The following is a 15,781-nucleotide window of genomic DNA, read 5'->3' on the forward strand; positions in this document are numbered from 1 at the left end:
CGTGGCATGTGACGCGTACGACACATAAAATCGTTATCACGCGAGATTTCCGGTCTTCTTCTCCAGGCGGTAGATACGCGCAAGCAGCTTTCTTGACTCTCGCCATGCAGTTCATTTTTGTTAAATTATATTCATGTATACATGTTGAGGTTGCTGCTGGTGACCCACCGTGAGCAGGTGAGACTTTGAGGAGCTTTTAATGAGACCTCAATATGTGGAAGTTTTAATTGTGCGCGTGTGCTAGCTGTTAGCTGCTCTTTATCCGGGTGAACACGTGCAGTGAGTCCACGCAGTCGAGGACTCAGAAAGTGGTAGAATGAGCGTTTCGTTTAAGTAAGGAAACATGCATCATGTTTACTGGCACGTAGAATAGAAGCACGATAAGTTTGATTATTTACGTTTTTGACGAACCATGTTATGTTGCTTGTGTCACGTTACAGCCAATCACTGATTTAACTTCTTATACAGGTTTGGATGATGCAGAGGGATTCATTTGTCTGCCTGCAACAGGGCGAAGTTTCATTTCCTGATTAAAGGTAAAACTGGTTAACAGTTGTATGCATTTGTGTCAGTGCAGTACACATGATGAACTTGTTATCCCTGTCCGAGAGAACAAAACCTTGTGGAAAGCCATGGTATCTGAGCTGCTGTGTTTATTTGTGAAACCCACATGCTGCTGATGGATCCTCACTGATGACGTGTTTTTTGCAGATTCGTGGCTCATCTGTTCTCCTTTCCACTGAGTGCCTAAGGAAGGAACCACAGTCAAAAGGTTTGTATTGCACTGGATCTTGTGATCTCTGTTGCCACTTTTTCAGTGATGAAAACTGCTGCATAGGAAGTGCCGTCTGATGCGATAACTGACGATAGAAAGCTGTTCTGAGAATCTGCAAAGCTCTTTGCTTTCAGCTTGTGTGATCTGAGCACTCGGTCATCCACGTGTTGTTGCAGCAGAAGAAAGGATGAAGATTTTCTGGGCTTGAAGACAGCAGGTCCTGAGCAGGTAAATCATGCAAGAGTTGTGATTTTTAAAGTCAAGCCAGTGATGATACAAGTTATCCCTGTCTGAACTCAAGTGTGGAGTCATGGTAACCTGAGGCTTGACTGCTGATGTTTTTATAGCAAAGTTTTTCTTGAATATTGTATTGATCATGTTGTAATTTAGTGTTACGGTCTTATTTATTATTTTATTTTCTAACTTGCAGATTGAGCTGCTGTGGAAGGACGGAATACCAACCTCAAGTGTGATGCCAGAGGAGACTATTAAATTCAGTATTTGTCTTTATGAAAGATGAAAACCATGTTGGATCAGAAACGTGTTTTTTAATAAAACTACGAGTTATAAAATTGAAGTATAGAAAGTAACGTGATTCCATATGTGCTGGGAGGAAAGCCCAGCATGTGTTGGTCAATCTGTGCTGAAAGATCTGTAAGATTTCTTTTTCAGATTTTCTAGAAAGAACTGCTCCTCTTGTAGGTATTCACGGTCCTGTTGGGGGCAGAAAAACAAAATCCAGTCAGTCAAAAATCTGAACACTTGAATTCTTGACAAATGATTTCAAGCATTGCTGGCCAAATAGTGATTGTATTAAAAAGCTGTGTGCACTGTGATGCCTCATGTTGACTGAGTTTCCAAAGTGCAATAAAAGCCTGTACTGGATCATAACACTTGTGTTTATCTGACGTCATTTCTTTTGGATTGTTTGCTGTGGTTCCATTTTCCCACCAACAGTTTAGCAACAGTTACCAAAATAAAAGATATGAACAAACCTCAATGCAATGAATAACTGAAGACTTGTTATTAAAATCTTAAATAGACTGTACTGGTTTATATATTCTTTCAGTTTGTCTAGGATAAATTTAAAACTAAATGGATTAATAGGTTTCTTAAATGTGAAAATTGCTGTCTTTGCTACTGAGGCCTGTACTGTCCTGGTGACTCCAGGGTTCTATTGGTCAGATGCTCAATGCCACCCTTTCCATGTGAAACCCTGGGTTGATAACCAGCTTTGCATGACTATTTATCCCAATTGCACATGTTGGGGTAAGGGGACCCAGATAATGGAGAGATACGCTGAACTCTCCTTATAGAACAGTCCCACTTTTTTGAAGGTTTCTTAATTTTAGGTCAGTAAATTGATAAATATGGAAATAGGAAAGCATTGGGCTGGTTTTAACCTTCCAAACGTCGCTGCCCATTCTGATTTTGTTTGGCCAGAGCAGACGTTTGTGTTCAAAAGAGTGGTAAACAGACTGGTTTTCTACTCTACCTGAGCCCCAAGGGTACTTTGTCATGCTGCCTGGAGCAGTCAGGGATCAAACCAACAACCTTCCAATTAAAAGACAACCTGCTCTACCCTGCTGAGCCACAGCCACCCCAAGGAACATTAAAAATGTAAGTATAGCACGCTGCTGTACAGAAATAAACAGAGGCCATGAAGTCTATGATGTGCAATTTCTTTGGGCAGGTTTTGGGCCAATTACTCAGTCACACACATTGGCTGCTACTTCTGCACAGAGGTGAATGTGGAATTGGAGCCAGGGTGGTGGGAAGAAGATGTGTTTGGCTTCACTGAAATAGACTTCATCCAAAAACATCCACAAACAATCAGACCTGTGTCTTAATTTAGGATCAAATAAGGGTAAAAATTTCACATGTAAGGAAAAATAGAGCATGTGAGCTGCTGTTTGTCAATTCTGTTTTAGTGATAGTTGACATTTGCAACTAAAAATGTGCTCACCTTTTCTGCAGTATATCTCCACAGAGCCAGATTGGCCTGAAGTGCCATAGACTGAGAGCTGGTAAATGAAACTGGAGGAGGAACATTTAGGGTTGCAGGCAGCTCTGAAACTGAGTCTGTAGGGACAGTAACAAAGGCCAATTAGAGATCACAGAAAATGTGTTACTTTAAGCTAGTAGAGAAGACCAACATTCAGCCTCACCTGGTAAAACGGGGGCAATAATTTGTGGTAGAGGTGTAAGAGGAGGGTTTTGCCCCAGCCTCTGTGTATCCTTATGCAGGTGACTTAATCGTATTTGCTCCTGTAACAACAAGTGTTAAGATAACCACCACATTCATTCATTTATGTGCTTCATAAAGTGACACACATACCTTTAAAATCCGTTGCTCCTGTTGCCTCAGGTGCTCTGTTTGGGTGTGAATATTTCTCAGTCGCGCCTCGTGCTCCGCCTCCAATCGTTTCGCCTCCTGCAACGCTCGTTCCCCCTCCTCATACTTCTCTGCCGCGAGCTGTGAAGAACACGGTGTAGGGAAAATATGAACACACGCTGGACAAAAAACATGTCCAACACACTACACACAGGGATCGGTGTAGTGTGAAATTACCTTGCTGAATGCCTCGACCTCCTGGGCTCGTGTTTTGAGTCTCAGGGCCGTGCTGCTTAGTCTTTCTTTCTCTCTGTCCAGCTCTTCTCTAAGTTCTTCCAGAGCCTCTCGCTCCCGTGCCACAGCAAGTTCCTTCTGTTTCAGCTCGGCCGTGCGAAGCTTCAAGTCAGCTTGCTCCTACAAAAGGTTTTTACATTTTTTGTGCCTTTTCACGACTTGTGTGGGCTAAAGAGCTGACCTAAGCTCAAGCTCACCTGTGCCAGACTTATGATGGAGCCCTCCCTCTTCTCCAACAGACTGCTGACCTCACGCTCAGCCCTCTCATGCCTCTGCTTCTCCTGGGCGTGGAAGAGTGCCCACTCGGCCGCCAGCTTCCTCCTCTCATCCGCGCAGTGCTGCATCACTGACTTCTGCTCCTCCAGTAACGCGCTCTGAAAACACAGAAAAGGCCAAAGAAGCAAGTGGCGGTCAAGCTGCGCCAAGTTGGTGCAAAACACCTGCGCTGCTGCTGCAGATGTTCGTTGGCCTCACCTTGGCTCTCTCCAGCTCCTCTCGCTCCACGCTGATCTGCGTGGTGAGGACACACCGCTCTTCCTCCAGGCTTCTTTGGGTCGACTCGGCTTTGGCCTGCTCTGCTGTCATCTTCCAGCGCTCCTAAAGCACGCAAAATTAAATGGCATCTTCAGTCTTTAATGAGAAGAAGGTCAGTTTATATTATAGGTGGTTTTTTAGCTGTTTTCCTCACACTTATAAAATATAGCTTAAAAATGAATAAGTAGGATGCTCTGAGCATCTTAGAGAACCTGCCAAAGGACAGAAGACCACTGTTTATGACTGTGGTTGCATGTTTTTTGTCAACATCGTACATCAAAATGAGCTTTGAGCTTTATTTCTTCAGCATTAAAAGCAGTTTTTTTTGGATGTGAGGCTTCTGGCAGTTCGGAGATCAGCTCAGTGCGGTTGGGAAGCACGTCTGGTGCATACTTTCTGTCTGTGTGAGGCTCTGCAGACGCAGGACGACCATCTTCTGTCTTTTTGTTCTTCTCAGTCTGCGCAGCTACTTCTAATGTTATGATTTCAATTAAACATGAACCACGCTTTTGTTCGTTCGCCCATGTTTAGTCTTACTGGTTCATCAAGCGCTCGGCCATAATTCTACAAATTCCAAATACTTAGTTGACTCTTGATGTGAGGTAAAAATGATACTGCAATATTTCTTAATATGCAAAGAGAATGTTTAGAAATCTAAAGTATGACATTTTTCGTTGATGCACTACTGCAGCAGGTCCTGGTGTATGATCTTGGTCTGTTACTGTCATTTCTCATAATCACCTTCTCAAGCTGTCTCTGCTGCTCTTTAAGCTGAGTGTCCATCCTGGAAATAATGTCCTTCAGGTACGCTTTCTCCTCTGCCATGGCTTTCTGCTGCTGGGCCAGATGACCCTGCATTGCTAAAACGCACACACACGCACACACACACACAGAATGACATTAAGCCATCGTGTTCTCGGACAATCTGCATCTTGACCCATTTTGTACAAAGTACACACGCGTGTGTGTGTGTAAAATACTTCGAAGCTGCTCGTCTCTGTGCCGTGCCTCCTGCTCCAGGCCGTGAGCGGTGTGTTCGTGCGTGCTCTCCACCCGAGAGGAAAGCTCTCCAAGCCGTGAGGAGAACTGCTCCATCCTTTCAATCACCCCTGCCACGGACCTGGACAAAGGCGGTGGAATTAAAACTTTTTATACACGAAAAGCTTGCTACATGTATCAGCACTGGCGCTGATATCGTGCACAAAAGAAAAAGAAGCAAAAACATTAAATATGTGACTGTCAATTAGACTTTTTGGGAATTTTCTTACCTGGTCTGAGATGTTGCGCTTGTAACAGCATCGATCTCTTCTTCCTTTAGCCTCTTCAGCCTGTGGATCTGATCCTCATAGTCTCTCTTCATCTCCAAGATAGATTTTCTGAGCAGCAATGCAACAAATATACACTAAACCATAAAGTCATCTATTTGCGATAAAAAACTAAATATTTGGAGACTTATTGAGTTATTTCACTGAGTTATCTGGATAATTTAGTTGAGTAAATCCCAAAACCCAAACCAATTTCAATAAAGCAAAGAAGGCTGGTTTTCTTTTCTTTCTTTCCTATGGTGTTGTCTTTTGAAACTACAACTTCACAGCCAGTAAATTTGTCGCTAACTGTAGAAAATTTGTTCTTGCTTTCATTTCATAGTCAACCTGCTGCCATAAAACAGGTTTTCCTACGTTTACCTCTGAAGGTCTCTGAGTCTCTCCACCTCACAGTCTCTTTCCTGCTGGGCCTGGGCCATTTTCCGCTGGTACTGAGCCTGAAGCTCTGAGCGTTCCTTCTCAGCCGCTCGCGTTACCGTTGCCAGGCGTTCCATCAGGTCTTCGCACTCATGTCGCGCTTGAGTCTCCCGCTGGGCAACCGAATCCTCGAGCAGTTTCACACGACCTCTGAAAATACACAGAGAGACTTGGGTTACAGACACATGTATGTAGAAGACTTCCACAGTTTCATGTGCTAAACTGAATTGATAAATTGATGTGGTCTAGGAATGGACTACTTGTGTGCGTTCTCCAGGAGCTCCATATCCTGTTTGTGCCGCTGCTGCATGCTCTCCAGTATCATTTGGCTTTGGTCTCGCTCCAGCTGCAAAGTCTTGACCTGAATGATGACACGATAAACTTTAAAGATAAAAAAAAATAAAAATAAAAATAAAAAATACAGTAACAATGCTCCCCCCATCACACCTCACATCCTTCTTGTCACCACATGAGGACATACCTGTCCCTCCAACTGGATGACGCGGGCCTGTAAAGCTTGATAGTCTGCAGGTTGTTCTTTTTCTTTAAGTCGCCGCAGGAGTCCCGCATCAACCACACCGCCTAGGCCCAGCAACTGAGTCTGCATCAGCTTTGAAAAAAAGTAGCCAAATTAAAAACAAACCAAAGGATGAATCTGGTGATTACATCCATTAGTAGGTCTTTGGAAGTGAGGAGGTCCTTACCTGGTTTTGGAGAAGCAGCTGCTGCAGACTGTCGGCTGAAAATGATGCCTGTTCCAAAGAAGAAAGCATTAAAAACGACAACAAGAAAAACTCAGAGACTACAAACCTGTCTTTGGGTGGTATTTACTTCAAAGGGAACGGTGTTGTAGTTCCTCTGCGCTCATTTTGTTTTCTTTGTTCTTTTTAAACGTACTTAAAGAGGTTTGCACTTGTTTTTACTGCTCTACAAACTGCAGGCGTTTGTTATGTAGGCGTAGGTAATGGATAATAGGTATTGATTTGCAGTTAACTGGACATGAATAATTTGAGATTATGACGTAAAGGTCAACAGTGACTTATTTTAAATCTTTATACAGCATTTTCTATATGCTGACAATACACACTGCACTTTTAGGAATCATAGATTCTAAGTTATAAGACTTTTTCTCCATTTTTTCGTGTTCACAGACAGGCAGAAGGACAAGTACACGCAGAAGCAGTGCCAAAAACATCACCTCCTTGGTGGAGGTAAAACATATCTATTACAATTATGTCAGCCTTGATGCATGAAGGTAACAGTACCTGTTGTGGGAAAGCAGCTGATGTGTTTAGCGTTGCATTTTGCTGCGGATCTGCAGGAAAAAAAAAAAAAAAAACATGAGTAACAACCACACCGAGGCGTTACATCTGATATTAAGGCACTGGAGAGAAATCTGATGGTATTTTAGTGAACTGACTCGTTTCCCTGAGATTACCTACACCACATTGTGCCGGGCAGTGCAGCAGACAGGGGGCTGGGCAAAGGCAGTTGTTGCAAGGTTTCATTTGAAGCCTGAGTGGGCTCTGTTAGCACCTTGGATCTTGTACTGGATGGGAAGTGGTGGGGTTTGGACTGAAGCTGAGGCTGGCTAATGCTAACAGCAGAGGCTAACAATGGATCAGTATCGCTAGCAGAGTAAACTGAATGATAAGGCGAACTAAGAGCTGATGGATGGAGTGGGTTTGGTGGGGATGATGCTAAGGTGGAGGGGAGGTAACACTCGCCTGTGGGTGTATACTCGTTAACTACAGAAGGAGAGAGTATGAGAAAAGGAAGACACGGTTTAGAAAAAATATGAGCTCATGACTTATTTCTATTTTAAAATGATGTGATACAAGGTAGGATTAGGTATTAGATGGCTTTTTTAAGTATACGGGAAGCAGCCTAATGATTAACATTAACTAGTATGATTGTGTGAGAGGAGTGGTCAAAAGGGTTTCTGCTGTAAATGTGCAAATTGGGCAAATTTGCTGGCAATCTGAATAAGTGACTTTAATAAGATGGAAGGATAGCTACCATGATTAGACCTTTCTTCTCTTACAGGCGTGGAATGAGCAGCAGGACCGAGGCGTCCGGGAAAAGTGTCACTACATAAAATATAAGGAACATTTTTTTTTTAAAAAGGGCCAAAACGTTAACATGGATTTAATGGACTTACACAACAAACCCCTTACCTCGTTTCTTTGATTGAAGGAAGCGTGTCTTCTCTGCTTTTGGGAGTTTGTGACGTTACTTGTTTACTAAAAATGAGATCAGGTTATCAATCATTACTGAGAACATGCTCTTTCTGTCTCTGTAGCATTTCTGTTATTGTCTTCAAATTGCACCGTACCTAACACTGAAGTCAGTGAAAGACTCTTCCTGCTTGGATGGTTTTGCCTCTGTGTTTAACGCGGACAGAGCTTTCCTCCTGCTCAGTGCCCCAGCTAACCAGTCATCCTCATCATCCCCTTCTTTCCTCTGGGTCTTAGAAACCTCAGGCTTGGCCTGTTTAATGGTATTGTCAGCGGGGGCTGAGCTCTCTTCTGGTGTTTTTGCAACAGATGTGGAATGGCTACCAGTGAATGAGGGCTTTCTTTCCAGTAAAGGAGACGAGGGGCTCTTTGAAGCCTCTGCTGGATTCTTTGTCTTATCGATGCCCTCCTCTAGATAGACCGGCTCATCTTCTGTCTTGAGGCCCAGCCAGTCAGCTGAGTTGCGTTGTCGAGAAGATGTGGGAGTGGTGGGCTTTGGCTTCTTTTCTGGCGTAGACACACTCATGTCCTCAGTAGAAAATCTGGTCGTAAGAAAAAAAAGATTACTTCTGTCCTGCTGAAAGCTGTAGGCATGAAGCAAACTGTAAATAACAAAACCTGGGCACACCTGACAGACTGTCTACGAGACTGACGCCCTTCAGAAGTGGATCCCAGTGTGGGCTGATAGGATCCAAATGTGAGGTCATCATCTAAACGAGGCTCTGATAGTTGGGAAAACGATTAGCTACTTCATTTTTTTAAGATAGTATTTAATTACAGCCAAGTTAAGGACAAAACTATGGTGCTCTATCACCTCTCCCAGCAGACGTCTTCTCCTGTTGCGGCTTTTCTTGAGACTGAAGCTCGTCCTTCCTCTCGCCCGTTGGTGGTCGCTCCAGAAGACGCGGTGACGTGAAACTCTCCAGAATCTCATCAATTCTGGTACGAGGTCTCTGAGGGGCGTCGGCTCTGAGAGCAACAGGGAACAGAGGTGACGCACAAAAGCAGCTAGGCTAACAAACCAGACTGAGGCTAGTAAAGTCTGTAAAGTCAGAGTTTGGTTATGTTTTTAGCTGCAGCCCAAAGCAATACCACAGTAATTATTCATCATTTGAGTGCTATAAATAAGGACAACAACGAGAGTGAGAGGGGAAAAAAAAAAGTGAAAACAGAGTTGTTACCTTTCCTTGGGAGACCAAAGCGGTGTCTCTTTTTTCTTGGGATTGTTTTTATTGCTGTCAAATCCGAGTGTATCCATTAGGTCATCCTTATCATCCTCAAACGTGAGCTCGCCTTTCTTTGTTGCCTTAGCTGATCAACAAAGAATAAAACACAAGCCTTCAGCATTTGGCAATTATTTAAAAAAAGAAAGGAAACTAAAGGATCCTGGTAAGTTTAAGGCTTACTCATTTCATTCTTTAGAATGGGAGATGCTGAAGGAGATGGCACAGATTTTTCAGGTTTGGAGAAGCTAGATTTCAAGTCAGGCTTTGAGTCACCTGGAAGCAAATCATCCAGGGGGTCGTCTAGATCTGCAAAAAATAAGAGTCTTTATATTATGAATAATGGATTTGGGCCCCAGAGTGTAAAAGGGCAATAAAACACTTAAATACTTACTTTATTATTATTATTTTTATCTGCTATACCAATACAATAACTTGAAACTGTACTTTGTTGAACTGGATTCATTAACTGACACATTTCCCAGTTGTGAAACATACACTTAGTGGCCACTTTGTTAGGCACACGTTTCAATTGCTCATTAACACACATATTTAATCAGCCAATCACATGGCAGTGCATTGAGGTAGGCAGATGTTGTCAAGATGGCCTGCTGAAGTTCAAACTTTGTATCCGAATGGGAAAGAAAGCTGATTTAAGTGACTTTGAATCTAGAGTAGTTAATGCTAGAGATCAGATGAGAGCACACGGATTACTTTGAGCTGATAAGAAGGCAACACTAACTCAAATAACTTGAAAAACCCAGTTTTGCAGAAAGCATCTCTGAGTGAACCTGTCAAACCTTGAAGCACATGGGCTACAGCAGAAGACAATACTGGGTGTGATTTCGGTCAGCTAAGAACAGGAAATTGAGGCTACAGTTCACACGAACTCACAGTCAACCTGAGTAATATTTCTGATCATGTCCATTTACCATTTATTGAACAAAATACAAATATAAATAGTCTGTTGTGAAAAAAGTAAGTGTACACAAGCTAGATCAAACAGAATCTAGTTTTTTCTTTGCAGAAATCAGTTGTTTTAGGTGTTTTGCATGTCTGTCAACAATCTCTGGCGATTGCTCACTCAAAGTTTTTGAACATTGTTGAGCAAAATCTCTTTAATTGTAATTTGTCCTATGCTTTAGTTCATAGTCACCGTCAAAAACAACATTTTACTTCTGACGACACCACAAACTTCAGTGGCAGAGAGAATTAAAGAGAGCAGATGAACTTGTGACATTAAGTTTGGATATATGAGCTTTATCCATAGGCACAAGTTCAAATTATTATTTATACTTGCCCCTTTACATGTATAGATATAATATTGGAATAACTGAAGGGCAATTCCATCTGCTAGTTGGATCATTGTTCTTGGGTGTCAGCGTATGCAAATCTAATTCCTTCCGTATACTTCCAGATTTGTTGATTCGATTTGGAATAGCAAACATTTTACAGTGTACACCTCCACTGTTAAATACTACCCACAAGCACCCACTGATGTGACTTAACTGCAAGTACAGGACTAAACACGTATCAACCACACTAATGTACCTTTAGCGTACGAAGTCTGAGCAACACCTTCATCCTCACCACCACTGTCTGAGTTAAAGCAACATTTTGAGAGAAACAAAGCAAAGCTGCAAGTCAACAACACATCTGCACCATGTTCATTTATACAAAGCTCAGTCAAGGAAGCGGATGTCACGACAGGGAGGGGGGAGACTCGCTTACCAGAGAAGGTGAACTTCTTATAACTCCGCGCTGAGGATAAAGGTGCAGAGTTCGGCTTCTTCCCCTCTTTGGTGGGTTCATCTGAGGGAAGCAAAGGCAGACAAAAGCCTTTTTCTGATCGCTGCTATTAATGTAAAACTTCAAAGCTGGTAATAATGTGGAGCTAATAATGAGAAAGTAATTTATGCGAGAACACTCTGCACTGAATTACCTGCTCCCTCTGGTTTTGCATTACTCTCGAGCACAGCAGAGTCTTTCTTTGGTCCTTCGCTAACAAGTGGCTTTGTTTGCGCGGGAGCCGAACTGGGCTTCTTCTTTGATGCAAAGAGGTCAGCGTCCATGTCGTCCATGTCCTGCACGAGGACAGAGAGGAAAAGTGAAACGTGCAGTGTGAACTTTATCTTTGCCGCCGCAACCTCAATTAATGACCCACCTTCATGCTCTTGAGTATGTCGCTGGGATCAGCCGCTGACACATCCGAGTCCTTGGACAAAAGAAAATATAAAAAGACAAAATAAACACAAAAGGAAAAAAAAACGGGGTGAATATGACCCAGTTTGCATATTATCCTACATACCTCAGTGTCCGCACCATCCATTTTTATCTCCTGTGCTAGCGTGCTGAAGATATAATCAGTAGCAGATGAGCAGGAAAAGAAAACAGAACATGAAGAGGAGTAATAATTTACAGCTGGCACATTGCAATTCACAAATCTTCCTTCTAACTTACCTATACATAGGTCCATCGTGTGATGCTTTCGTCCTTACTGGCTGCTCTAGTTGGAAAATTAATTCAAGAAAATATTATGACACACTTTAACATAAAGATAGACACTAATTCTGATAAAACAGCACAACTGCGCTCACTTACTGTCATCATCAAGCAAGCTGTCAAGCAAATCATCCCTGAATGAACCTTAGAAAAGCAACAGAGGTATACAGTCAACTTCAGCAAGGTGCAGGAGAGGCATACTACTGCTGCTGCCTATATCTGTATTTGTCGTGGTACGACATCTCATGATCCAATGATTTTGGATCAGCAGGACAGACACACACTGGGTTATATTTTAATGTAGAAATAGGCTTTTATCATTTTACAGTCAATGTTTTGCTGAGGTACAATCACGAGGGACAAGGATGTAATTGTGTGCCAGATACAACATACTTTAATATAAAGTGGACCAGACCAGTGAAACTCCCCTAACTGTCACTGTACAAAAGTTTAACTTTTCTGCCATTTAATTGTCTATATATTACTTAATTACTTTGGTGTAGTATGAATGACCATGGGAGAGGTCTTTATCAAGCTGTAAATCAGTTAAAAGTCTAATTTTATGCCGTGCTTTAGATTGTTCAAAGCCACCCAGCGGGTCAGTGTTGTACCAAAAGAGATTCATCATTTTTAAACTCTTGTAAATGACTTGTTGTCTGTCAAACATATCTTTCATGATTGCTATCAAGTCGTTTGGAGCCACAAACAACATTCCTGTCACAAGGTAGAAGCTGCAATCAGTTTTGGGCAAACTAACTTATATAGAAGCCTTTATTTATCCAGCTAAGTCTCACTGACATTAAAAGTGTCTTTTTAAAGAGTAATCTGGCCAAGAAAGGAGCAGAAATTGCAACAAATACAAAATAATAGTTATATAAAGACACTGCGTTTTTATTTATTTTATATACATAACCCCTTAATAAATCATGTTAGCTACACTCAATATAAGCAAATACATTACACATTAAAACAAATACACAGAAACATCGGAAATCACTACTTGGTACAAGACCGTTTAAACTTTTTTGTCGAATTGATTCTGGGCCCCAGGCCTTATTTTTGATACTCCTGAAAGTTTATTTAAAAAAAATTAAAAATTAAAAAAAAGAAGGAAAGTTAGTAGGATTCAAATAGCACAAGTTTAACTTACTTTTCGAGGCTTTCCCCTTCGGCTTTGTAGCCTGAAAATAGCAGTGAAAATAAGTTTATTAATTTAGCAGATAATCATGAAAAAAGTGAATGATAATGAAATGATCCTCGAAGATTATGAAACCCCGTTACATCGTCAATGAATAAATACAAAAAAAATGTCGAGGGAGAGCACAGTTTGACTTACCATGTTCAATCTGTGCTGGTGGGTTTACAGTGTAAGGGTAGTCATCAAGCTAACAGTGCAACAGAACCGAGCAGAATACATTTTTACTGCCATTTTTTATTTATTTATCATTTCATCGTCACTGTTAGCAGCTCTGGGTTTAAGAGCAGCATAAAATGAACACACATAGCGCCTCCTGTCTCTATTGGCAACCGCTCAGCTACTCTAGCTAGCATTTGTCAAGAACATAACACGACTGGAGCCTTTCGTCTTAATTACTGTGGTTTAAATAGTCACGTATTCATACAGCTCGTTGTGTTTAGCGTTTAGCATCTTAAAGTTGGCCAGCAGACTAACGGTAAAAAAAAACAAAAACAAATCGCACCGCCCCCACACAACCCATTTCCACAGAGGGTTGCACCTTAGCTACACTGCAAACAAAAGCTAACTAGTGTTCCAGCGCTAGGCTTGTGATTAGCATTAAATGTAGCTACATACAAAATAAGCAGTAAACCACCAGCTTCGGTGTTTGGGCCACTCAGTGCTGGAGTAGCGGGTGCCGACCGGCAAAACATACGTTTCCTGTTTACTGTTTGAGGTGCATTATGGGTAGAGTAGTTTCAAGGAAGCCTTCGGGGAAAGGCGTTTGAAAAAAGGCTTTTGATTTGTGCTGTCTAAAAACACTAAAGTTAGTCGTTTTGAACATGAGCTGGTATTTTTAACCAAAGTGCTTGGGCCTGCTTAGTGAGGTCTGCCAAAGTGGTTTACCAGCAGGTGGCATCAAAGCTTAGAAAATGACTCAAGGCAAATCAGAGCTGAGTAATATTTTAAAATCAGTTTACTAATACTATTAATATTCTAAAGCCTTTTCTGTTCTCAGAAACAGCTTGCAAATTGACTAGAAGAGTACCTAAACTTGAAATTTTATAAAAGTCATTATAAAAAAAATGAAAAAAAAGGGTAATCATCTTTAAAAGTTTACAAGTAGATTTTTAAAAGCCTTTTAAACTGAGTTTTTGTGCCTTTCTGATGGCAAAGGGAAGTTTGTCCCACAGTGTTGAAGCTATACATGCATATGTGCTCATACATAATACTAATTTTCATGTAGGGTGGAACAGAGGTGCAGTGGTTAGCGCTGGGTTCGAATTCAGTCCGCCTCTCTCCCTCCCATGAGCTCTGAAATGGATAAATAAAAGACAATGGCTGAATGTGAGCTTTATGTCTTAATGACATTTTCCAATATTGATCTAATGTTTAACATTTACTTGAACTGTAAAGTTTATTTTCTGTGATGATTTGTGTGGACTGTGTTTGAAGGTGCAGGAGGACTGTCGTCTTACAGTAAGCACATTCCTCAAAGCCATCATTCATCGTGTTACAGAGTTACATACAACTAGACCTGATTTTGTTTCCTATTCATTGTAGTATCAAAACAGTTTTAGCGCATGAGGTCTGTACATGCTCGATATTGTTTCATTTTTGCTGAATTGGTGAGTCAGACAGAAGCTGTTAACAGACAGGTTTCCTTCCTCTGCTGGCAAATGTGGACAGGCCTCATTTTGACTCTGCAGTTTTGTCGAGACTGTCGGACTAATGCACACAAGTGATAATCTATGGCAATTTGCCTTTGATAAAGTAAATATCAAATAACAAGTGTGCAAATAACAATTTATTTATTTTCCAAATTATCTGCTGTGCATATCATGTGATCGGTATACTTTACAGGAGTGCTTTGTTTACTGTAATGTCAGCTGACATTTTAAATGTTGATAGAAGGCAAAAAAAAAGCACTTTGACCGAGTGGAAAATAAATACTTGTATGATATGAAAACCATTTTAATAAATCACCTAAGTATGAAACAGTTATTATTAGTGCATATGACAGAGAAGCCTCCCTGATGTTCAGTGGCACACAGCAGAGCATAAATGCCTTTTAATGCTATATTTAGTTGCTGGTGTTCCTCTGGGAGAACAGCATAAAGCTTTAATGTTTACATGCCACATACAGTGCAACATATGACGTAAACTCAATACTTCAGAAGAAATGAGGCCACTTGTGAAATGCTGAGATGCATCCTGCCAAAGGTCTAGCCCTCTGCGTGCAACAATTTAACACAAACCATATGGAAAGGAGGCAGGAAAAAAATGTATGTGTCATGCTATGATTTACCCATGAAAGTGTTACATTTGCAGTCTTCTCCTGGAGAAAAACCCCCACAAGAACTGATTGCAAATAAAGTAAAAAATCAGTTTAATTAAAATATGTGAAAGGATTAATTTCCTGAGAAAATCACAAGCAGCAGTCTAGGGGGTGAAAAATAATGCCAACGCAGAAGTGCTGAGCACAGCAATAGAGCCTGACTCCAAAAGTGAGTCGATCTGCAGATACACCATGTTAAAATGCTCAGTTTTACCACCGATATAAATATGTTTACAGCCTTTTGCAAAAACCATTTGGGCCACTGTAGCTAAGTTCTGTATTCATGACATGTGAATTTTGCTCTAATGTTCCCATTAAAATTCTGCTAAGGCTTGAAGTTATGCAAAACATGGGAGCATGGATGGTTGGTCTTGATCAGCATTCAGTTGCACTAAAATATAATGGAGTTTGTTGTTCAGTTTTTCTCATTAAAACATTTTGTTTTAGGCCTAGTTTTCCAATAGCCAAAATTAGCATGTCAATGGACTTTGCTCACCAAGTTAGCTAGCCCTGAGTGGTGTTAGCTGTTTTCAGGCCTCCAAACAGGCGTCCATCTTTTATGTAATCTACGGTTAACCATAGTGTGAGATGAGACTATTTACAGTAAAAGATGTAAGTAGTCAT

General features: G+C 41.3%; 1 protein-coding gene, 1 long non-coding RNA gene and 2 other non-coding genes across 9 annotated transcripts; 3 read left to right on the forward strand and 1 right to left on the reverse strand.

Moving 5' to 3' along the window:
• The first annotated feature begins 33 nt into the window (after nucleotides 1-33).
• LOC147332307 (uncharacterized) lies at nucleotides 34-1,666 on the forward strand. Of its 2 annotated transcripts, XR_015128800.1 has the most exons (5): nucleotides 34-177; nucleotides 469-536; nucleotides 712-772; nucleotides 910-1,003; nucleotides 1,206-1,666. It is a non-coding gene; the product is annotated as an uncharacterized LOC147332307 (long non-coding RNA). The 2 variants fall into 2 exon arrangements; XR_015128799.1 differs by having other exon boundaries at nucleotides 712-1,003.
• LOC147332308 (small nucleolar RNA SNORD49) lies at nucleotides 814-885 on the forward strand. The gene has a single exon (XR_015128964.1). It is a non-coding gene; the product is annotated as a small nucleolar RNA SNORD49 (small nucleolar RNA).
• LOC147332309 (small nucleolar RNA R38) lies at nucleotides 1,035-1,104 on the forward strand. The gene has a single exon (XR_015128963.1). It is a non-coding gene; the product is annotated as a small nucleolar RNA R38 (small nucleolar RNA).
• On the reverse strand, nucleotides 1,039-13,543 carry fbf1 (Fas binding factor 1). 5 transcript variants are annotated; one of them, XM_086288776.1, is made up of 32 exons: nucleotides 12,979-13,543; nucleotides 12,793-12,823; nucleotides 11,742-11,786; nucleotides 11,601-11,641; nucleotides 11,449-11,491; nucleotides 11,305-11,355; nucleotides 11,083-11,224; nucleotides 10,872-10,952; nucleotides 10,692-10,739; nucleotides 9,324-9,449; nucleotides 9,099-9,228; nucleotides 8,732-8,886; nucleotides 8,546-8,639; nucleotides 8,016-8,459; nucleotides 7,858-7,923; nucleotides 7,700-7,770; nucleotides 7,123-7,428; nucleotides 6,946-6,995; nucleotides 6,385-6,432; nucleotides 6,162-6,290; nucleotides 5,941-6,041; nucleotides 5,624-5,830; nucleotides 5,207-5,314; nucleotides 4,919-5,058; nucleotides 4,680-4,798; nucleotides 3,879-4,001; nucleotides 3,602-3,778; nucleotides 3,348-3,524; nucleotides 3,114-3,251; nucleotides 2,944-3,043; nucleotides 2,742-2,857; nucleotides 1,041-1,489 (listed from the first exon to the last, which is right to left on the reverse strand). In XM_086288776.1, the coding sequence occupies exons 3-32, from the start codon at nucleotides 11,772-11,774 to the stop codon at nucleotides 1,409-1,411; spliced, it is 3,645 nt and encodes a 1,214-aa protein (XP_086144902.1). In that variant the 5' UTR covers nucleotides 11,775-11,786; nucleotides 12,793-12,823; nucleotides 12,979-13,543; the 3' UTR covers nucleotides 1,041-1,408. The 5 variants fall into 5 exon arrangements, with proteins under 5 accessions (XP_086144899.1, XP_086144902.1, XP_086144900.1 ...); XM_086288774.1 differs by having other exon boundaries at nucleotides 11,601-11,646; XM_086288773.1 differs by having other exon boundaries at nucleotides 1,039-1,489; nucleotides 11,305-11,491; nucleotides 11,601-11,646.
• Between the last annotated feature and the right edge of the window lie 2,238 nt (nucleotides 13,544-15,781).

The sequence above is a fragment of the Aulonocara sp. 'chitande type north' Nkhata Bay genome, linkage group LG4 (genome assembly GCF_057382095.1).
Source record: "Aulonocara sp. 'chitande type north' Nkhata Bay isolate Kocher_YH1m ecotype deep benthic linkage group LG4, A_spYH_male_GT1.1, whole genome shotgun sequence".
Lineage (NCBI taxonomy): Eukaryota > Metazoa > Chordata > Actinopteri > Cichliformes > Cichlidae > Aulonocara > Aulonocara sp. 'chitande type north' Nkhata Bay.

What these genes read in the sequence shown, in the direction of transcription:
- fbf1 (XM_086288773.1), bottom strand. An exon ending in AGCGCAACATCTCAGACCAG is followed by an intron (nt 5,059 to 5,206) that starts GTAAGAAAATTC and finishes GCCTTTGTCCAG; the next exon opens with GTCCGTGGCAGGGGTGATTG. An exon ending in AGGAGCAACGGATTTTAAAG is followed by an intron (nt 3,044 to 3,113) that starts GTATGTGTGTCA and finishes TTGTTGTTACAG; the next exon opens with GAGCAAATACGATTAAGTCA.